General features: G+C 52.8%; 6 protein-coding genes across 6 annotated transcripts; 3 read left to right on the top strand and 3 right to left on the bottom strand.

Annotated features, from left to right (window-relative positions):
• Positions 1-288: 288 nt before the first annotated feature.
• Positions 289-1,971, top strand: A1O5_09958 (uncharacterized protein; the record flags this gene model as incomplete). Its single annotated transcript, XM_007750536.1, has 1 exon — positions 289-1,971. One exon carries the CDS (start codon positions 289-291, stop codon positions 1,969-1,971), a length of 1,683 nt encoding a protein of 560 aa, XP_007748726.1.
• A 463-nt stretch (positions 1,972-2,434) lies between these two features.
• On the bottom strand, positions 2,435-6,550 carry A1O5_09957 (uncharacterized protein; the record flags this gene model as incomplete). The annotated part of the gene is made up of 1 exon (XM_007750535.1): positions 2,435-6,550. The coding sequence occupies one exon, from the start codon at positions 6,548-6,550 to the stop codon at positions 2,435-2,437; it is 4,116 nt and encodes a 1,371-aa protein (XP_007748725.1).
• A 912-nt stretch (positions 6,551-7,462) lies between these two features.
• A1O5_09956 (glucose 1-dehydrogenase) lies at positions 7,463-9,655 on the bottom strand (the record flags this gene model as incomplete). The annotated part of the gene is made up of 6 exons (XM_007750534.1): positions 7,463-7,625; positions 7,706-7,854; positions 7,904-8,957; positions 9,019-9,176; positions 9,231-9,481; positions 9,553-9,655. The coding sequence occupies 6 exons, from the start codon at positions 9,653-9,655 to the stop codon at positions 7,463-7,465; spliced, it is 1,878 nt and encodes a 625-aa protein (XP_007748724.1).
• An 876-nt stretch (positions 9,656-10,531) lies between these two features.
• Positions 10,532-12,612, top strand: A1O5_09955 (uncharacterized protein; the record flags this gene model as incomplete). The annotated part of the gene is made up of 9 exons (XM_007750533.1): positions 10,532-10,893; positions 10,951-11,018; positions 11,066-11,145; positions 11,213-11,328; positions 11,379-11,534; positions 11,603-11,708; positions 11,802-12,094; positions 12,147-12,215; positions 12,276-12,612. The coding sequence occupies 9 exons, from the start codon at positions 10,532-10,534 to the stop codon at positions 12,610-12,612; spliced, it is 1,587 nt and encodes a 528-aa protein (XP_007748723.1).
• A 305-nt stretch (positions 12,613-12,917) lies between these two features.
• A1O5_09954 (40S ribosomal protein S5) lies at positions 12,918-13,717 on the top strand (the record flags this gene model as incomplete). Its single annotated transcript, XM_007750532.1, has 3 exons — positions 12,918-13,063; positions 13,131-13,314; positions 13,400-13,717. 3 exons carry the CDS (start codon positions 12,918-12,920, stop codon positions 13,715-13,717), a joined length of 648 nt encoding a protein of 215 aa, XP_007748722.1.
• An 820-nt stretch (positions 13,718-14,537) lies between these two features.
• On the bottom strand, positions 14,538-14,768 carry A1O5_09953 (uncharacterized protein; the record flags this gene model as incomplete). Its single annotated transcript, XM_007750531.1, has 1 exon — positions 14,538-14,768. One exon carries the CDS (start codon positions 14,766-14,768, stop codon positions 14,538-14,540), a length of 231 nt encoding a protein of 76 aa, XP_007748721.1.
• Between the last annotated feature and the right edge of the window lie 575 nt (positions 14,769-15,343).

Below are 15,343 nucleotides of genomic sequence, written 5' to 3'. Positions count from 1 at the left end.
AAGGCTGATGACATATCTTCTGTACCAGCAAAGGAGATGTCCTCCCATGAACAATGTCCTCTGTAACTAGATTTGGAAGGTCAGAATGATCTCTTAACGATAAGGTGGGCATCTCCTCCGTGTTAGAGCCGCCGGCAGTTGGCCGGAGACCTTGACCGATGGTATAGACACCATGCATGGATACAGGTACATACATATATATCTCCAGTAGCCATAGACCCAGCCGAGAAACATGCTACATCCACGATCCAAGGAGACGAGGCGTTGATCAACCCAAACAGGACAAAGATGGTGTATTTCCTCAGCCTCCTCGCACTCTCCCTCTTGCTTCCCACTTCCTCATTCACCCAGACGACGTCTATCGATGTGCGCGAAGCCACCATCTCCAGCATCCACAGCTCTCTATTCTCTGGCCTCACTACTTGCCGAGGTATTGTCAGCGCCTTCATCGCCCGGATCGAACGCTTCAACTCGGACATCAACGCCATCATCACCCTGAACCCAGATGCTCTCTCAATAGCCGACTCGCTAGATGAGTCTCTTTCACGAGGCAATGCCACGGGGCCACTCTTCTGCATCCCCATCTTGCTCAAGGACAACTATGACGCCCTCCCCATGCCCTCGACGGGCGGCTGTCTGGCCCTGAACGCTTCAAAGCCTGCTCAAGACGGTCCTGCCGTGCGCGCCTTCCGCGACGCCGGGGCCGTGATCTTGGGCAAGTCGAATCTGCACGAGCTCGCGCTCGAGGGTCTCTCGGTATCCAGCCTCGGCGGCCAAACCATCAATCCGTATGACTTCACCCGCACGCCCGGAGGGAGTTCAGGCGGCACAGGCGCAGCAGTTGCTGCCTCGTTCGCCGTGTTTGGCACGGGGACTGACACGGTGAACTCCCTACGAAGCCCAGCGAGTGCCAACAGCCTGTTCAGCTTCCGGCCGACACGGGGCCTGATTTCTCGCGCAGGCGTCATCCCGATCTCATACACCCAAGACGCCATCGGCGCGATAGGACGATGCCCCTTGGACCTAGCAACGGCCTTGACGGTCATGGCTTCCGTTGGCTACGACCCAGCAGACAATGTGACCTCCGCGATCCCGCCCTCAGTGCTGGGCACCGACTACACCTCCTTCATATCGCAGGGCGTCCGCGCAAACCTGACGGGGATCCGCATAGGAGTGCTCGAAGGGTTCTTCAACCGGACGGCGAGCAACGAAACCACGCCGGTCAACAACGCAATGGACAACGTGATCTCTATGCTGCAGTCCCACGGCGCCAGCGTGATTCTCATCAACGACACGACAACCTACAACGCCACCTCGATCTCGGCCCAGATGGACGTCCAGACGTCCGAGTACCGCGAAATGCTCAACCACTATCTCTCGACGGACAACCTGACGGGGCCACACCCTCGAACGATGCCGCAACTCTACACGCGCAACCAGAGCACCCCGGAATTCCTCGTAATCCCGTCTCAGTACTCATACGTGGAGACGGCGCTAGTCTCGTCGACGTCCAACGCCTCGTACTACCTCAAACAGTCGCTGATCGCCAACCTCACGCGGTCTCTGCACGCGACCATCCTCACCAACAAACTCAGCTGCGTCATCTACCCAGAACAAAAAAACCTGGTCGTCCCAATCGGCTCGCCGAGCCAGTCCGGCCGCAACGGCATCCTGGCGGCCGTGACAGGCTCCCCCGTCATCACCATGCCCATCGGCTTCTCGCCGCCCTCGACGACCGCCCCAATCGGCATCCCCGTTGGCATGGAGATCCTGGGCCTGCCCTGGAGCGAGGGCACGTTGTTGCAAGTCGCCAAGGCCATCGACGATGTGCTGCATGCTAGGCGGATGCCCGTGACGGCTGGCTTGAACGAGACTGTCGAGGTCACCAAAGCCTACACTCAAGTGCCGCGCGTCGTGCCGCTGGGGGCGAAGAATATAGACAAGGCTGCGTACCCTCTAGGCGTGTATTGATGCCGATACTGACATCGATATCGATGTAAGGACCGGAAAATGAAAACAAAAGTTTCTCAAATGGTGAAAGACAGCCCGGCCCGTCAATCGCACATGATATCTTGTACGGCGACCTAGTTGAACTCGTGGTGCCCCTATGACTTTCAGACGTATCCTGCAAGCCAGAACCCCCAGGTGCTTAAGAGGCTAGAGCGAATAAGACTGTACAGGTACTTTGTCGGGAGTAGTTCATCGTGTATTAAACTCTCGTCACTGCCATGTAGTACTATGTTTCTTTGGTATCTCAAAAGCCCATCAATCGTTATTCATGCAATAATTCCCCTGCTCACTCCATGTTCGTCAAGGTCCAGCACACATAACAGACAAGCAGCAGTCCAATCCACGCTTCGCGTTTCATCAAATGTAAAGTTTGCCGTCGAACCCGAATTCTAGCTCTGAACAAGGAATGTCGTGTCTTGTCTCGTCAAGATGAAGCCTCTGAGCCCGCTGTCAGCTTCTCCTCTTCCGCAACGATCGCGGCACCGCCTTTCTCTTGCCCATGCTTCAGCTCCTCCTCAATCAGGCTTTGCTTCTTCACGTAATCCAGCACAATCTTTTCCTCCGTTCTTTGCCTCTCAAGTTCTTCCTGGCGCCTCTTCTCGTCCTGCTCCGATGCCGTTATCGCCCGTCGTAACTCCTCATCATTTTCATTTTCATCGACTATTGCTTCCTTTGTGCCCGTGACTGGTTCGTCATGTCCATTCGTGGCCGGAAGCGCAGCTACACGTTCTGTTAGTTCTCTCTTCTTCCGTTCATTCTCAGTGTGTAGTTGTTTAGTCTCCTCAACCTTGCGCATGAAACTTTCATCGTAGTCCGTGTCAATTCCAGAGTCACTATCATCCAGATGATGATGATCTTCATGCATTAGCTCTGAATTCTGTTCTCTCGCAGCCTGAGATTGCCTGTGCTCTTCCAGGCTCTGTGCCAGAGCGTTTTCGAGATCGAGGTCATGCTCCTCCGACGGCTTCTCCGTGGCTGTGGGTAAGGCACCGCTCCGCCGGGCATGCTCTTCTTGAGCCCTCTTGAATTCTCGGATACTGGCTTGGATAGCTTGTTGATATGCAGCATCAGAATACTTGTTTGGATCGTGACCTGAACTGTGCAATTCGAGGAGACTCGCTCGCAGTGCCCTTTCAATGACGGCATCCTCCAAGGGGTTGCCTGTGCTCGTCGAACTCACGGAATGCTTGATTGCGTGCTCATAGTCAGCCAGAACGTTGTCTTCTCGCGACTGCGACGGCGCCTTGCCAAGACTGAGGGAAGACTCCAAACTTGAGAGAGAATGGCTGTGCTTGAGATGGTGGCTAGTGTTGTGGTCAAATGGACAGAATTTGCATCGGCTCTTGATTTTGCCGCCGGCTTGGCTTTTTCTTCTCTCCTCCTTCTTGATCTCTTTCTCGCGGCGTTGTAGTTCTTTTTCTTCCTTTTTCAGTTGATCCCTTCGCTCAGCAAGAGCCTTTCTTTCGTCCCAGCTAAGGTGCCTGGTATTTCTAAATCCGTGAACCAGTTCAACAGAGTCAGTGTTGGTCCTCGTGATGATGTGGCTCTCGATTGCGACCTTGCGGTCGTTTCCGTAGAGTTGTCCATGCTTTCGAGTTTCCAGCCTGCCATCCTTCCAGGCGGTGACAATTCGTTGCCTCTCTTCTGGTGTACTGTTCTTCCAATCCTCAAAACCTTGGGCTGTCCGAGCCGCAATGATATAATTCTGCACGGAACTCCCAAAGTGTTTGGAAATTTCGCTGTAGATGCCTTTTGCAGTGTATCCTGGGAGTCCCCAAATGCCCGCGGCTGGCTTGAGGACCAAACCGCCGAGACCCTTGGCTGCCCCCTTGAAGAAACCAGCCGCACCCTCTTTCTTCGCCCCTGCAAAAGGCTGGGTGACGAGGCCAGTTATACCGTCGTAGAAGCCATACCCGAACTCTTTGCCTGCCACTCGCAAGCCAGAATGAAGACCCACGATCTTTTCGTTCTGTCGTACAGTGTCATCTCCATATAACTTGGGTGCATTGTGGAATCCCTTTGCTAAAGACAGTGTGAAATCCATAGGGGACTTGACGCCGGCGGAAATGATTTTTCCAGCGGCTTTAGCACCGGATATTGCAGTTTCCAGCGACACTTGGCCGACTTCTTCGCCGACGCAGGGGTCACGATTCCCATATGGTGACGGCGAACCGGAGCGAGATCGAGATCGGTGGTGAGACCAGCTACCGTGTTGGTGATGGCGGGAAACTTTGGACGATCCATCAGCTGTCAAGACTGTGGACATGGATGAAGGCACTGGCGCGGCGGTTGTTCCCGATGAGATCGATTGCTGGGATTGGACAGGTGTGATGATTGCCGCTGTGGCATTTGAAGCTTCAGAAGGGAGTCGTTCCGAAGATACGATGGGTGTGGAAGTACCACTGTTCGAGTGTCTCTCGTGGATTTCTTTCAATTCTCCTGAAGCTGTCTTCAAAGACTTTAGGATTTCAACAGGGAAATCTGCGATACCCATGGAGAGATTTCCGAGTGTCCCAATCAAGGCGGCTGCACCACCAGATATTGGCTCCCAAGGGCCGTCCTCTGTCTCATACTCTCGGGGTCGGTAGAGTTTCAGGTCAGAGAAATCTAGGAGACCTTCAGTCCCGAGGACCGTGGCTGCAAGCGGCGACAGACGAATATCGGTTCGTTTTACGCGCCACACAGCAATGCGCGACGGATCCAAGGAGCATCTGAGGTTTGGCATGTGCAACTGCTTGTGGAAAGACTGCGCACCAGCATCACAACCATCCTCCGCTTTGATCTTCATGCTCAATTCCTTCGCGCGCTCGAGTGACTCCGGCTTTAATGCTTCCAAAATCGAGTGCGCGAGTTTATCAGCATTCAAGTTCTTGTAGGCAATAGGTACAGGACCTGCCCCGGCCCTGGCAGTCATCGAACCCCAGAACGGTTGATCGCCAAAAAATGGGACTACCACCGTTGGTCGACCGGCTAATATACCGGCAGCGGTTGTACCGGCGCCGCCGTGATGCACGACACAAGATACATGCTGGAACAGCCAGTCGTGGGGGCAATTGCCGATCATGAAGACACCTTCCGGTATTCCTAACTCGCTGGCACCGAGCCCACCCCAGCCCTTGGAGACTATCGCTCGTTGACCAGTCTGTTTGATGGCGTCAAATATCATTCTGGTCATGGCGTTTGGATCGTCGACCACGATTGAGCCAAATCCAATGTACACAGGAGGCGGCCCGGCAGCCAAGAAATCCGCCAGGTCCTGCGGTGGTGAGTAATTTGTGGATAGATTGAGGAAGAAGAAGCCCGAGATGTCGATATAGTTGCCCCAGTCTGCTGGTTTCGGGATCAAAGCAGGCGACCAGCAGTAAGTCCACGGGATGCGCAATCGACTGACCATCCCAGGAGCCCACATGATACTCACGGGATCCAGGCCCAGGCTTCTTTCTCGAAATCTGTTGATAACATCCCCTAAGCCCTGCCAGGTCAACATGTCCACCAAAGCATAGGTGACAAAGTTCGTAATGCTGGAGTCTGTATTGGAAGAGATAATATTGGCGAGAGGATGTGGGAAAGATTGCGTCGGTGACCAAGGCATGGTGAACATTAGGTGGAGAGGAATGCCTAACTTCTCTGCAATATGCACATGGGCGAAACTGGGCGGGTTGGCGATGATTGCATCCGCAACAAAGGGCTTCAAGGTCGGATCCATGCCGAAAGACACGGCACTGTCAAAGCTGCGTGTATCCATATTGTCATCGTTGACTGGCGTGCCCATGCCATTCCCAGCCTCAATGCAAGATCTCCAACAGCCTGTAACGATTTCGTAGATGCCCTTTCTTCGTTTGCCCACGTCTCCATTTTTGAGAGAGTCCATACCCGGCATAAGACCCGGATTCTTGACCATGAACGCCATGAGCTCGGCAGGATCCCCTCCTATGCTGAAGAATTCCAGACCATTCTCGGTGACGAACTGTTTGAACGTGGGATGGGTTGCGATTCTGACACGGTGCTTGTACTTGTTCTTCAGCACTTGACCCAGGGCCACAAACGGTTGCACATCTCCTCTGCTGCCCACTATCTGAATCACAATGTTCATCGGCGGCGGGGGCAGGCCGTCTACTTCTCCCAGACCCTCGGGAATCGGAGGTTCTGCAGGAGGTTTCTGTCGTGACAACTCCAATTGGCGGCGCAGAGCAGGCAAAAGAAGGCTCGTGAGTTTGCCCTTGTGTTGGTTGATATTGATATTAACTCGGCCATCACTGGCTATCCGTGCACCCGTATCAAGGCCATTCTGACTTATGTCTAGCTGCCCGTATTCCGCGCCATTGTAGGCTGGTGGAGGAACTTCCTCCAGATGTGGAGAGACGCCGCCATGATGCCGTATGTGGCCTTCCGGAGAAGAATTGGAGACAGTCGGCTCTTTTGGTCCGCCACAGGCCTCCTCTTGGGCCGCGGCAGCTGCAGCTTGCGCTTCCTCTAGGATGATGGGAGGGACGGGTTCGCCTTGTTTCGGCGGGGTGGCGGGGGGATCTGAGTTGGACATTATTGCACCTAACAAGACATTAAGGATGCGGTCAGGACGATTTGAGGGGAGAAGGACCGCCTTGAAGAGGCGGGAGACGGTGGGAAAGGAGCAACTAGAGAGCGCAAGAGAGAAGGAGAGGGTGCAGTTCAGCAGGTGATTGGGAGAGAGGGACGGTGAGAGTGTCCCGACAGTTGGGTCACTCGAAGTCAGGTGGGCATGAGCGGTGACGAGGAAGTAATCACTGCTATGGATGGTAACAACAGGAAGGGAAGATCTCGAAGCTTGCCGGTAAAGGGTATATCATCCATTTTTTTCTTGTGTCAGTCCGATAGCAGACATGATTGTCAGGGTTCTGCAACATTGAAGCGCGAACCAGGAAGGGGATATTGAACTAGTAGGTGATGCCGCTCTGGCTGGTTTCGAGCTGGATCTCTAGCCCGGGCGACGCTTAACCGGAGCCACCACACCCACTCCATTGCAAGTGGCTGCTGGGGGGCACATGCGCCTAGCCATGTTTAAGGGGTTTAGTTTAGGTGGGCAAGCCCAGTGAGCCCCCTAGCCTTTATCCGTAGAGCATGCGGGACATCTACTCGGGAATCGCAGCCCCTTTCCAGGACAGGCTATAGGGTTCTGCCCCGACCGCCCCCTCCTTCGACCCGCGAGGGCTTAATCAGCAAATGCTAGAGTCAGCACCACCACCCTGTTCTTTATACGTTTTGAGCAACTAGTAATAAAGCACATTCTCTGTTCCACCGCTTCTGGCCAGATCTATTCACAGCGTCCCGAGTAGCGATGCAAGTAACTCACATCAGGCTGAAGGAGCTACTGGACGCCACCGCCTAGCCACTTCATCACGTCCACAGCTGAGGTAATCCTAGGTAATCGTGACCTATACATTCCAGGTTCTCTCCAATATCCTGTCTGGGTTCTCTACGAGCGCTGCTGTTTCCAGCTTTGTGCGACATCTTCCATCGTCTCGAATGTGATCTCGCCGTCCCCTGCTGCATGTTGCCGTAGCACTAGCCTCCCGATGAATCGATCAATCATGCCCACAATATGCGCTCGACCAGCGCTTTCGGGGTGCCAGATCATCCTACAAAAGGTCATTTCCTTGATTAGCAAATTGCCTCAAACGGATGAATCGCTTATGGCAGCAGCATTAGTGTGACTCACGGATATACGGAGCCATAACCTTGCCCAGGCCCTTCATCCAACCAGCTTTCATTTTCCCATAGCCACTCGAACCTATCCCACCACATCTTTTCCACAAGATCTACGCCAACGTAGCCTTGCGTATTGGCAGCGTAGGGATAAAAACCGAGCTGATAGAGTCAGCAGTGAGGTCATTTCTGCAGAACCCAGGCGACTCACAGGTGTCATGTCCTCTGTATACCAGCTTCCGGGTATCTCCACCAGAGCCTTGTCGGCTTCGGCGGTTCCTGGCTGCGGCTGTTCGGGTACAGGGGTGGGGACCATCCAGCTACTGGCATCCTTTTTGTAATCCGGGACATGCGGTGGCTCTTGTGGAAAGGGGTTCACTAGGAAGTAAGGTAAAGAATCGTGTGCGTTCATACTGCTGTCATAGAGAAAGTCGTGGTCCTGGAGAAGCCGAACGGTTGTTTCTCGGATTTGGTAGAGAGGTGCTCGATAGCCGACTGGTTTCTTGCCTTGTCGGAGCACTGTGATCAGGTCAATGCATTTCTGCAAAACGTCTTTCTCCTGTTGAACGGTCATCGCATATGCTCCCTCGTGGCTATACCCATGGAGTCCGATCTCCGCTCCACTTTCAGCGATCTCGCGCGCTTGCGATGGGAATGTTTCGAGACTGTGGCCGGGGACGAACCAAGTGAGTTTGTCGGAAATACCGTGCTTTTTGAAAAGACGCAGTAGCCTGCCAACCCCCACATTGGCGCTGAAAATGCCCGCTGAGTAGTCGGAGAGTGTGTTCTGGGGATCATGACCAGTCCCCAGATACCCTGATATGGCGTCGAAGTCAACAGAGAGACAAATTCGCATTCGCCGCCTCCTCTTAGCCGCAGTCAATGAAGCAGGAATAGTCACCGTTTGCACCTTAGTCTCCTTTCCGCTGTTTCCGAGGACCTGCTCCTCTCGCCAAATAACCCGGCCTTCCATCCCACCGTCGACAGAAATGCATTCCCCAGAGATATGACCAGCAGCGCGATGGCTAGCTAAGAACGCCATAGCACGCGCTACGTCTTCAGGTTGTGCAATCTTCTTCAACGCAACGGTGGCCTGGCATTCTGCCCACATCTCCCTCGGATCGTCTAAGCGGTCACCGATGAGAGGGGTGTTTACCCATCCGGGAGCTACTGCATTAATTCGAGCTTTCGAATTCAGTCGGACAATTTCGTTCTTCACTGTGCGAACGAGGCCATACTGCAAGCCTGCTTTGCCAGAAGCATATCTACCCATTCGTTTTAGTATCTCCTTTGGCAATTTCCTGGGGCCTCCTGAGTAATACTGACTCTGCATGCCCTTCTTGGCCGAACTTTCCAGTTTCTGAACCTGTGATGACAATGGACACGTTGTCAAGTTCCGTTCCTTGGGCTTCTTGTGCCTTCTTCACCGAGAGCAAGAATTGCTTGACTGTTAAGAACGTGCCCTTGATGTTGTTGGTGTTGACCTTCGTTATATGAGTAAAAATGTTCAATTCAAGGCTCTTTGGAATATATCAAACCTTGTCCCATAGACTCTCCTCGATCTCCCATATTGGCGGATGAGAGCTTTCATCAGTGATTCCAGCATTGGCTATTAAGATGTTCAAGGGGCCGAAGTGGTCTGTTGCGGCTTGGAAAGCTTCAGAGACAGAGTTTTCAGAGGTCAAGTCGCCCTGAGTCGTGAAGAGCCTCGACGACTGCTCTGGCGTTGAACATAGCTTCGAGACATCAATGGATCTCCGGTCAAATGCCGTGACGCGACACCCAAGAGCTGAGGATGACTGTCAATTCTTGCTCTCAAGGGCATGTATATATGAGGTACTATGTGGGAGGAATGCATACCGAGAAATTCCTTTACTGCAGCACCTCCAATCCCCCCTGCGGACCCTGTGATGAAAACATGAAAACCCTCGAGTCCTAAGAACGTGGTCGAGCTTCCAGCCATGATGGACATAAAGACAGTCGACCTGGATGATATTCGCACTCTCCTACAAAGGCAGCAGTTTGACGTCTAAACCATCAACCTTTCTCAACGGACATGTCCGTGTAGCTGCTCAAGGCTGAAAATGTGGAGGGGACGAAGCTGTCCGTCAAGTTGTATGGAATTGGACGCGGCCCCCCTGTAATCACCTAAGATACCACTGGAGTCGTTGATTCGATTCGCAGGACACCTCGAGAGCCAAGAATCGTCCGGCTTCTCATCCATGCTCTCTCGTCGTCTCCGAGTCTCTGGAAAAGTTTTCTTTTTGGGTCAACGCCAAAGGTGGAGAACTGCACTGGCCTCGTGGGTACCGGGGAGATGGTTCGCTCCTGCCTGATTAAATTTAGTCTCCAGCCCAAACCAGGCTTCGAGACTTTGGCTATGGAGTGCCTGAAGCTCGATTTCTTACTTGACATTTGGTGTCAGCTATCTCCCTCCGCTCGGTCCCCTATCTGAAACTTGGACTGGATTTATCGCTTGTCTCCAAATTTGCCAATTGGATCCTAAGAGACGTCGTCTTCGTGGCTCGGCTGGTCTTAAGACAAGCACTGGGTCAGCGACTGATTGAATGAACCACGAATCCCGGATCCTGCGCTCATTAGTGGATGCCCTCCGATATCAATACCGAGCGCAGATCCGAGTGTCCTGCCCGTCGAACGTGGTCTACGGTCTGGGCGAGCCGCCCCTATCTGACTCTTTCCCAGAGTTGCCGATAGAGAAGATGAGTATATAGCAGCGTTGGGTTTCCTTCCATCTTTTCCCTTCCCCGTTAGTTTTGTTGTAAGTTACCTTTTAGTGACAATCGCAAATATGTCAAGCGTGGATGACAAGAAAGATCCTATGCCTAATGAGGTCGCGACTGACTCCCCTTCAAACACTGCGAACACCGCGGACACGGGAGTCACTGAGCTCATCAATGCTTCTGGCCACGTACAGGAACTCGAGCGGAACTTTAGCCTTCTCGCCGCTGCTGGGGTCGGGCTTGTAGTTGGCACCGTATGGCCGGCTGTCGGGGGGTCGATCCTCGTCGCCATCTTCAACGGCGGTCCTCCAGGAGTCATCTATGAGTTCATTGCAGTTTCGGTTTTCTACTGGATAGTGGCTGCCTCTTTGGCGGAATTGGCCTCAGCCATACCTTCCAGCGCTGGGGTTTATCATTGGGCTTCAGTAACTCCAGGCAAAAAATGGGGTCGCCTGGTTGGGTATGCTCCATCTTCAAAACGTTCCTCGTCAAATCGCCTGACATTCTGGGTCTACAGATTCTTTGCCGGATACTGGAACTGGCTGGCATGGGTGTTTGGTGCAGCATCAATGAGCTTCATCCTCGGTTTGTGCCCCGCTCTTGCTGAACGATATGAAGCTCATTCTCGACAGCGAACACGTTCGTGCAGATGTATGCTCTCGAGCACAGCGACTTCACTGCGAAGCGGTGGCATGTCTTTGTGACTTATCTGGTAGGTCGGGAACAAGCGCCGGGGCGAGGCAGACCCAATAGTGGGCATTGGCTGACAAGTGATTTAGATTGTAACCTGGATTGCCTGCCTGTGCGTCTGCCTGTTCAACAGGGCGATGCCTTATTTGAACACTGTAGGCATCGTCCTCCTTCTGGGCGGTCTCCTAGTTACTATTATCGTTGTGTGGGTCTCACCGTTGATGTGATACAAGAAGAAAGATTAACTGTTTCTAGGGCCGCAATGCCAGGATCCGGCGGACATCCACCACATGCCTCCTCTAGTTTTGTTTGGACCGAATGGACTGCTGACATAGGATATCCTAATGGGTTTGTGTTTGTTGCCGGAATGCTGAACGGCGCATACTCTGTCGGAACGCCAGATGCCGTGAGGTTCGTTCAATAAGCACAACCTCACGATCGCGGGGAATTTGGAAAGCTGACCTTTTGCCGCACAACAGTCACATCGCCGAAGAGGTTCCGTATCCTAGCAAGAACATTCCAATCGCCATCGGGCTGCAGATGAGCATCGGATTCGTCAGCGGACTCTGCTATATCATCGCGATCGTAAGTTCCCCATCTCCCAAACGTTTTGGCGAACGTTTTGGCGAGATCATATCATAGTCCCGCCGTCGTTGTTAGTTGCTGACAGATTTCCAGATGTATGCAATCAACGACTACGAAGCTCTGTTCAATGCGCCGTTCCCACTTGCCGAGATATATCGCCAGGCAACCGGGTCAGCTGGAGGTGCCATTGGCTTGCTGTGTCCATTCCTCTTCTGCATCGCAACCTGCTTGGTAGGAGTATATATCACAGCCGGCAGGACATTATGGACGCTCGGACGAGACGGTGCGACTCCGTTTCCTCAGTATATCAGCAAAGTGTCCCAGAGGTTCGAAATGCCTCTCTATGCAACTCTAGTGTGTGGCTGTCTGGTGACTGTTCTGGGCTGGTGAGTGTTCCAGACATTACGTTCCGCAAATGGCTGACGATGGACAATGTAGCATCTATGTTGGGAGTGCTACGGCCTTCAATGCATTCGTTGGCAGCTTCGTGCTAATGTCTTCTTCAAGGTATTTCAGATGGGATCTTCAAGGGAGACATTGCATCTGGAGTTGCTAATTTGGGAACAGCTATATCGCAGCCATCCTTCCTCATCTTCTGACCGGTCGCAAAAACGTCAAATTTGGCCCGTTTCAACTGGGAAAATTTGGTGTCGCGCTGAATATGATTGCGTGTGGATACATGATCGTCTGGTTCGTCATTTACTGTTTTCCTTTCGCTTTGCCCACGAATGCGGAAACCATGAATTATGCCTGTTTGATCTGGGGAGGTCTGACGACCTTCGTCACGGTTTGGTGGTTCCTTGGTGCAAGAAAAGACTATGTTGGACCCAAACCCGCTGGAGGGGTAGAACACGAGGTTGAACACGTGAGAAGAGCTAGTGTAGAGAAGCGAGTTTCAGTGTAGGTATTGCTGTAGTCATCAAGTATGTGCTCTGCATGCTCAATAGGGATCGAAAATGAATTTGGCAAGGTACTGGAGCAAAATTTCATGTTACTTTGTCACAAGCCTGTTTTGTCTGTTGATCTGCGAGCCTCAAGGGGCCGAGGGGCCTACGAGCCTGTGCCGGATAAATTTCGGTGCTGATACATCACGTGATAATCAGATCTTGGCATGAATTTATCCCACAACTAAAAATCGAGCCTCTGAGAGATCGCAGCCGTCGAGCGACCCGTACCAAATTCGACATTCCGCAAAACCAGCACGTCAAGATGTCCGACAACGGCGAGGTTGAAGTCGAAAACCCGACCTCTGGTTGGCCTGTCCTACCAAAAGATGTCATGCAAGAAATCGGCAGCGTGAAGCTCTTCGGGCGCTGGAGTTACGAGGATGTCGAAGTCAGAGATATCTCCTTGACGTACGAAAGCCCATACCGGACACCAATTACTGCGCGAAGGAAAGCCCACTGACAAGACCATTTGTAGCGACTACATTCAGATCCGATCACCAGTCTACATCTCCCACTCCGCGGGTCGATATGCCGCAAAGCGCTTCCGAAAGGCACAATGCCCTATCATTGAACGACTGACCAACTCTCTGATGATGAACGGTCGCAACAACGGCAAGAAGTTGATGGCGATTAGAATTGTGGCACACTCATTTGAGATCGTATGTCTCTCTGTCCTCCTTTGCGAGCCCTGGAAAAAAACCCTGTGCGAGGGACGAATATCTGACTCCCATTTTGTTCTTCTAGATCCACATCATGACCGATCAGAACCCCATTCAAATCGCCGTCGATGCCATCGTCAACTGCGGCCCTCGCGAAGATAGCACCAGAATCGGAAGCGCCGGCACAGTCCGAAGACAGGCTGTCGATGTCTCCCCTCTCCGCCGCGTCAACCAGGCCATTGCCCTCCTCACCATCGGCGCCCGTGAAGCCGCGTTCCGGAACGTCAAGAGCATTGCTGAGTGCCTCGCCGAAGAGCTGATCAATGCTGCCAAGGGAAGCAGCAACTCCTACGCCATCAAGAAGAAGGACGAGTTGGAGCGTGTGGCCAAGAGCAATCGGTAAAGCGGTTAATGGTGATATGGGATGTTGTTGCTGGTCGGATCGAAACATGGTAACGACTGGCAAATTCATGGCAGTCTACTTCAAGCATGCAGATGTTAGGCATCATCGTCTGCTCTGGGAGAGCATCATTCGAGAGTGTAGCACACGCGCGGAGGACCCACGAGGTCAGCCAGGGTTGCAGATTCAGCGGCTTAGATGATGCGGCAATGTCCACAAAATTCGAAATGGCATGAAAACGTTGACAAACACTCGTCAAAATCCCCGTTGCTCCCTCGAAACCTCCTTTTAAGGAATGGGCAAAAAACCTTTTGAGGCTGCCTCGCTGCATCGTTCACCGCCATTTTATTTTGCGACAATCCTGGACTACAACCGGACTTTAAACATTCCCGAGACCCTCGTCACGACGTGTCCCCCCAACCATGTCCTATATCCTTGCTCGCATCCTCCCACCGACATGTGCTCTGACCCTCTTTGTTTTTTTCCGACGCGAGAGACCCGCGTTGGGTTGGTGAGTTCCCGGTAATAGCATTTTGCTTCTGTGTCTCGGGGGGTGCTCTTCACTTGGTGGTTCGCCCGACTGTGTCTGAGTTCTCCATGTTGGCGTCTGGCTGCTTGTCGCTTTCCATTGTGCCGAGTGCCCTTCCAGTATCGCACCAATTGTCCCTGCCACAGCCACTTTGCCATCCATCCAGCGTTGGCTGAAGTGTCAATTCTCCCTTCTGTCACAAAAGCCCCCCCTCCCACCACCATCTCGGCCAGAGCACCAGGAGAAGCATTTGAACGAGCCCTGCGTCGTCGTGTTGCGTACAGCGAAGCGATATCATATCTCTCGGGGATGGTGATGCGGCGGCCTGATGTCCCCAAAGGCCATCACCATGTTCCTGGAGCGCACCTCCCTCATATACGCTTCTTGCTCGGGTTTCTTGTGATTGAAACCGCCCTCGTCCAGATCTCCTCTGCCAAACAGCCTCTGAAAAGCGAAGCCGACGCAGACAGCACCCGCGGCGGCTAAGATGCACAGAAGGACAACTACCTGATCGGGGAGGCCCATGGTAGGTTGTTCTTGACGGATTGTGATTCCAGTGAAAGGAAGGGGGGATAAGTCGAACTCTTGATTCTCTCGTATTCGTTGACCTTGGGCTGGGTAGGTTAACACTCCAGCAATGGACTCGGACAAGGACAGGGAGGTAATTTTCAATGCTTCACAGTGGCGATTAACTCAACTGTTAGGGTAAACGAAGGCAGCTGGTTTCAGAAATAGGGAGGAAGAGGCAGTTATCTGTGACACCGGGCTGGATTTGCACATGTACCCTTCATATACCACCATCCAGCACATACTTGAAGGGCGCAATTTCAATGCGTGGCAGCATAGCAAGAGCCGCTACGCGCAGTGTCTCGGATATTGAAAGTCCGTCCTTTGCGGATCATGCATTGATCGCATGCAAACAAGGTTGGAAGCTTCATCTTCAGTCACAATTCCTGCTTGTCCAAGGGCCCAAGGAACTGGCCCCATTGATATCGAACGACGAAAATAGAAAAGCGCAGACCAATACACTAACCAGTTTCGATCGAGAATCCGAGCGAGTCGAATCGGCAATGGTGCTGGAGCTCCACTAAGGCCTGGGA

This window comes from Cladophialophora psammophila (assembly GCF_000585535.1).
Source record: "Cladophialophora psammophila CBS 110553 chromosome Unknown aczJe-supercont1.18, whole genome shotgun sequence".
In the NCBI taxonomy this organism is placed as follows: Eukaryota; Fungi; Ascomycota; class Eurotiomycetes; order Chaetothyriales; family Herpotrichiellaceae; genus Cladophialophora; species Cladophialophora psammophila.
This window is presented reverse-complemented; position numbering and strand designations above follow the sequence as displayed.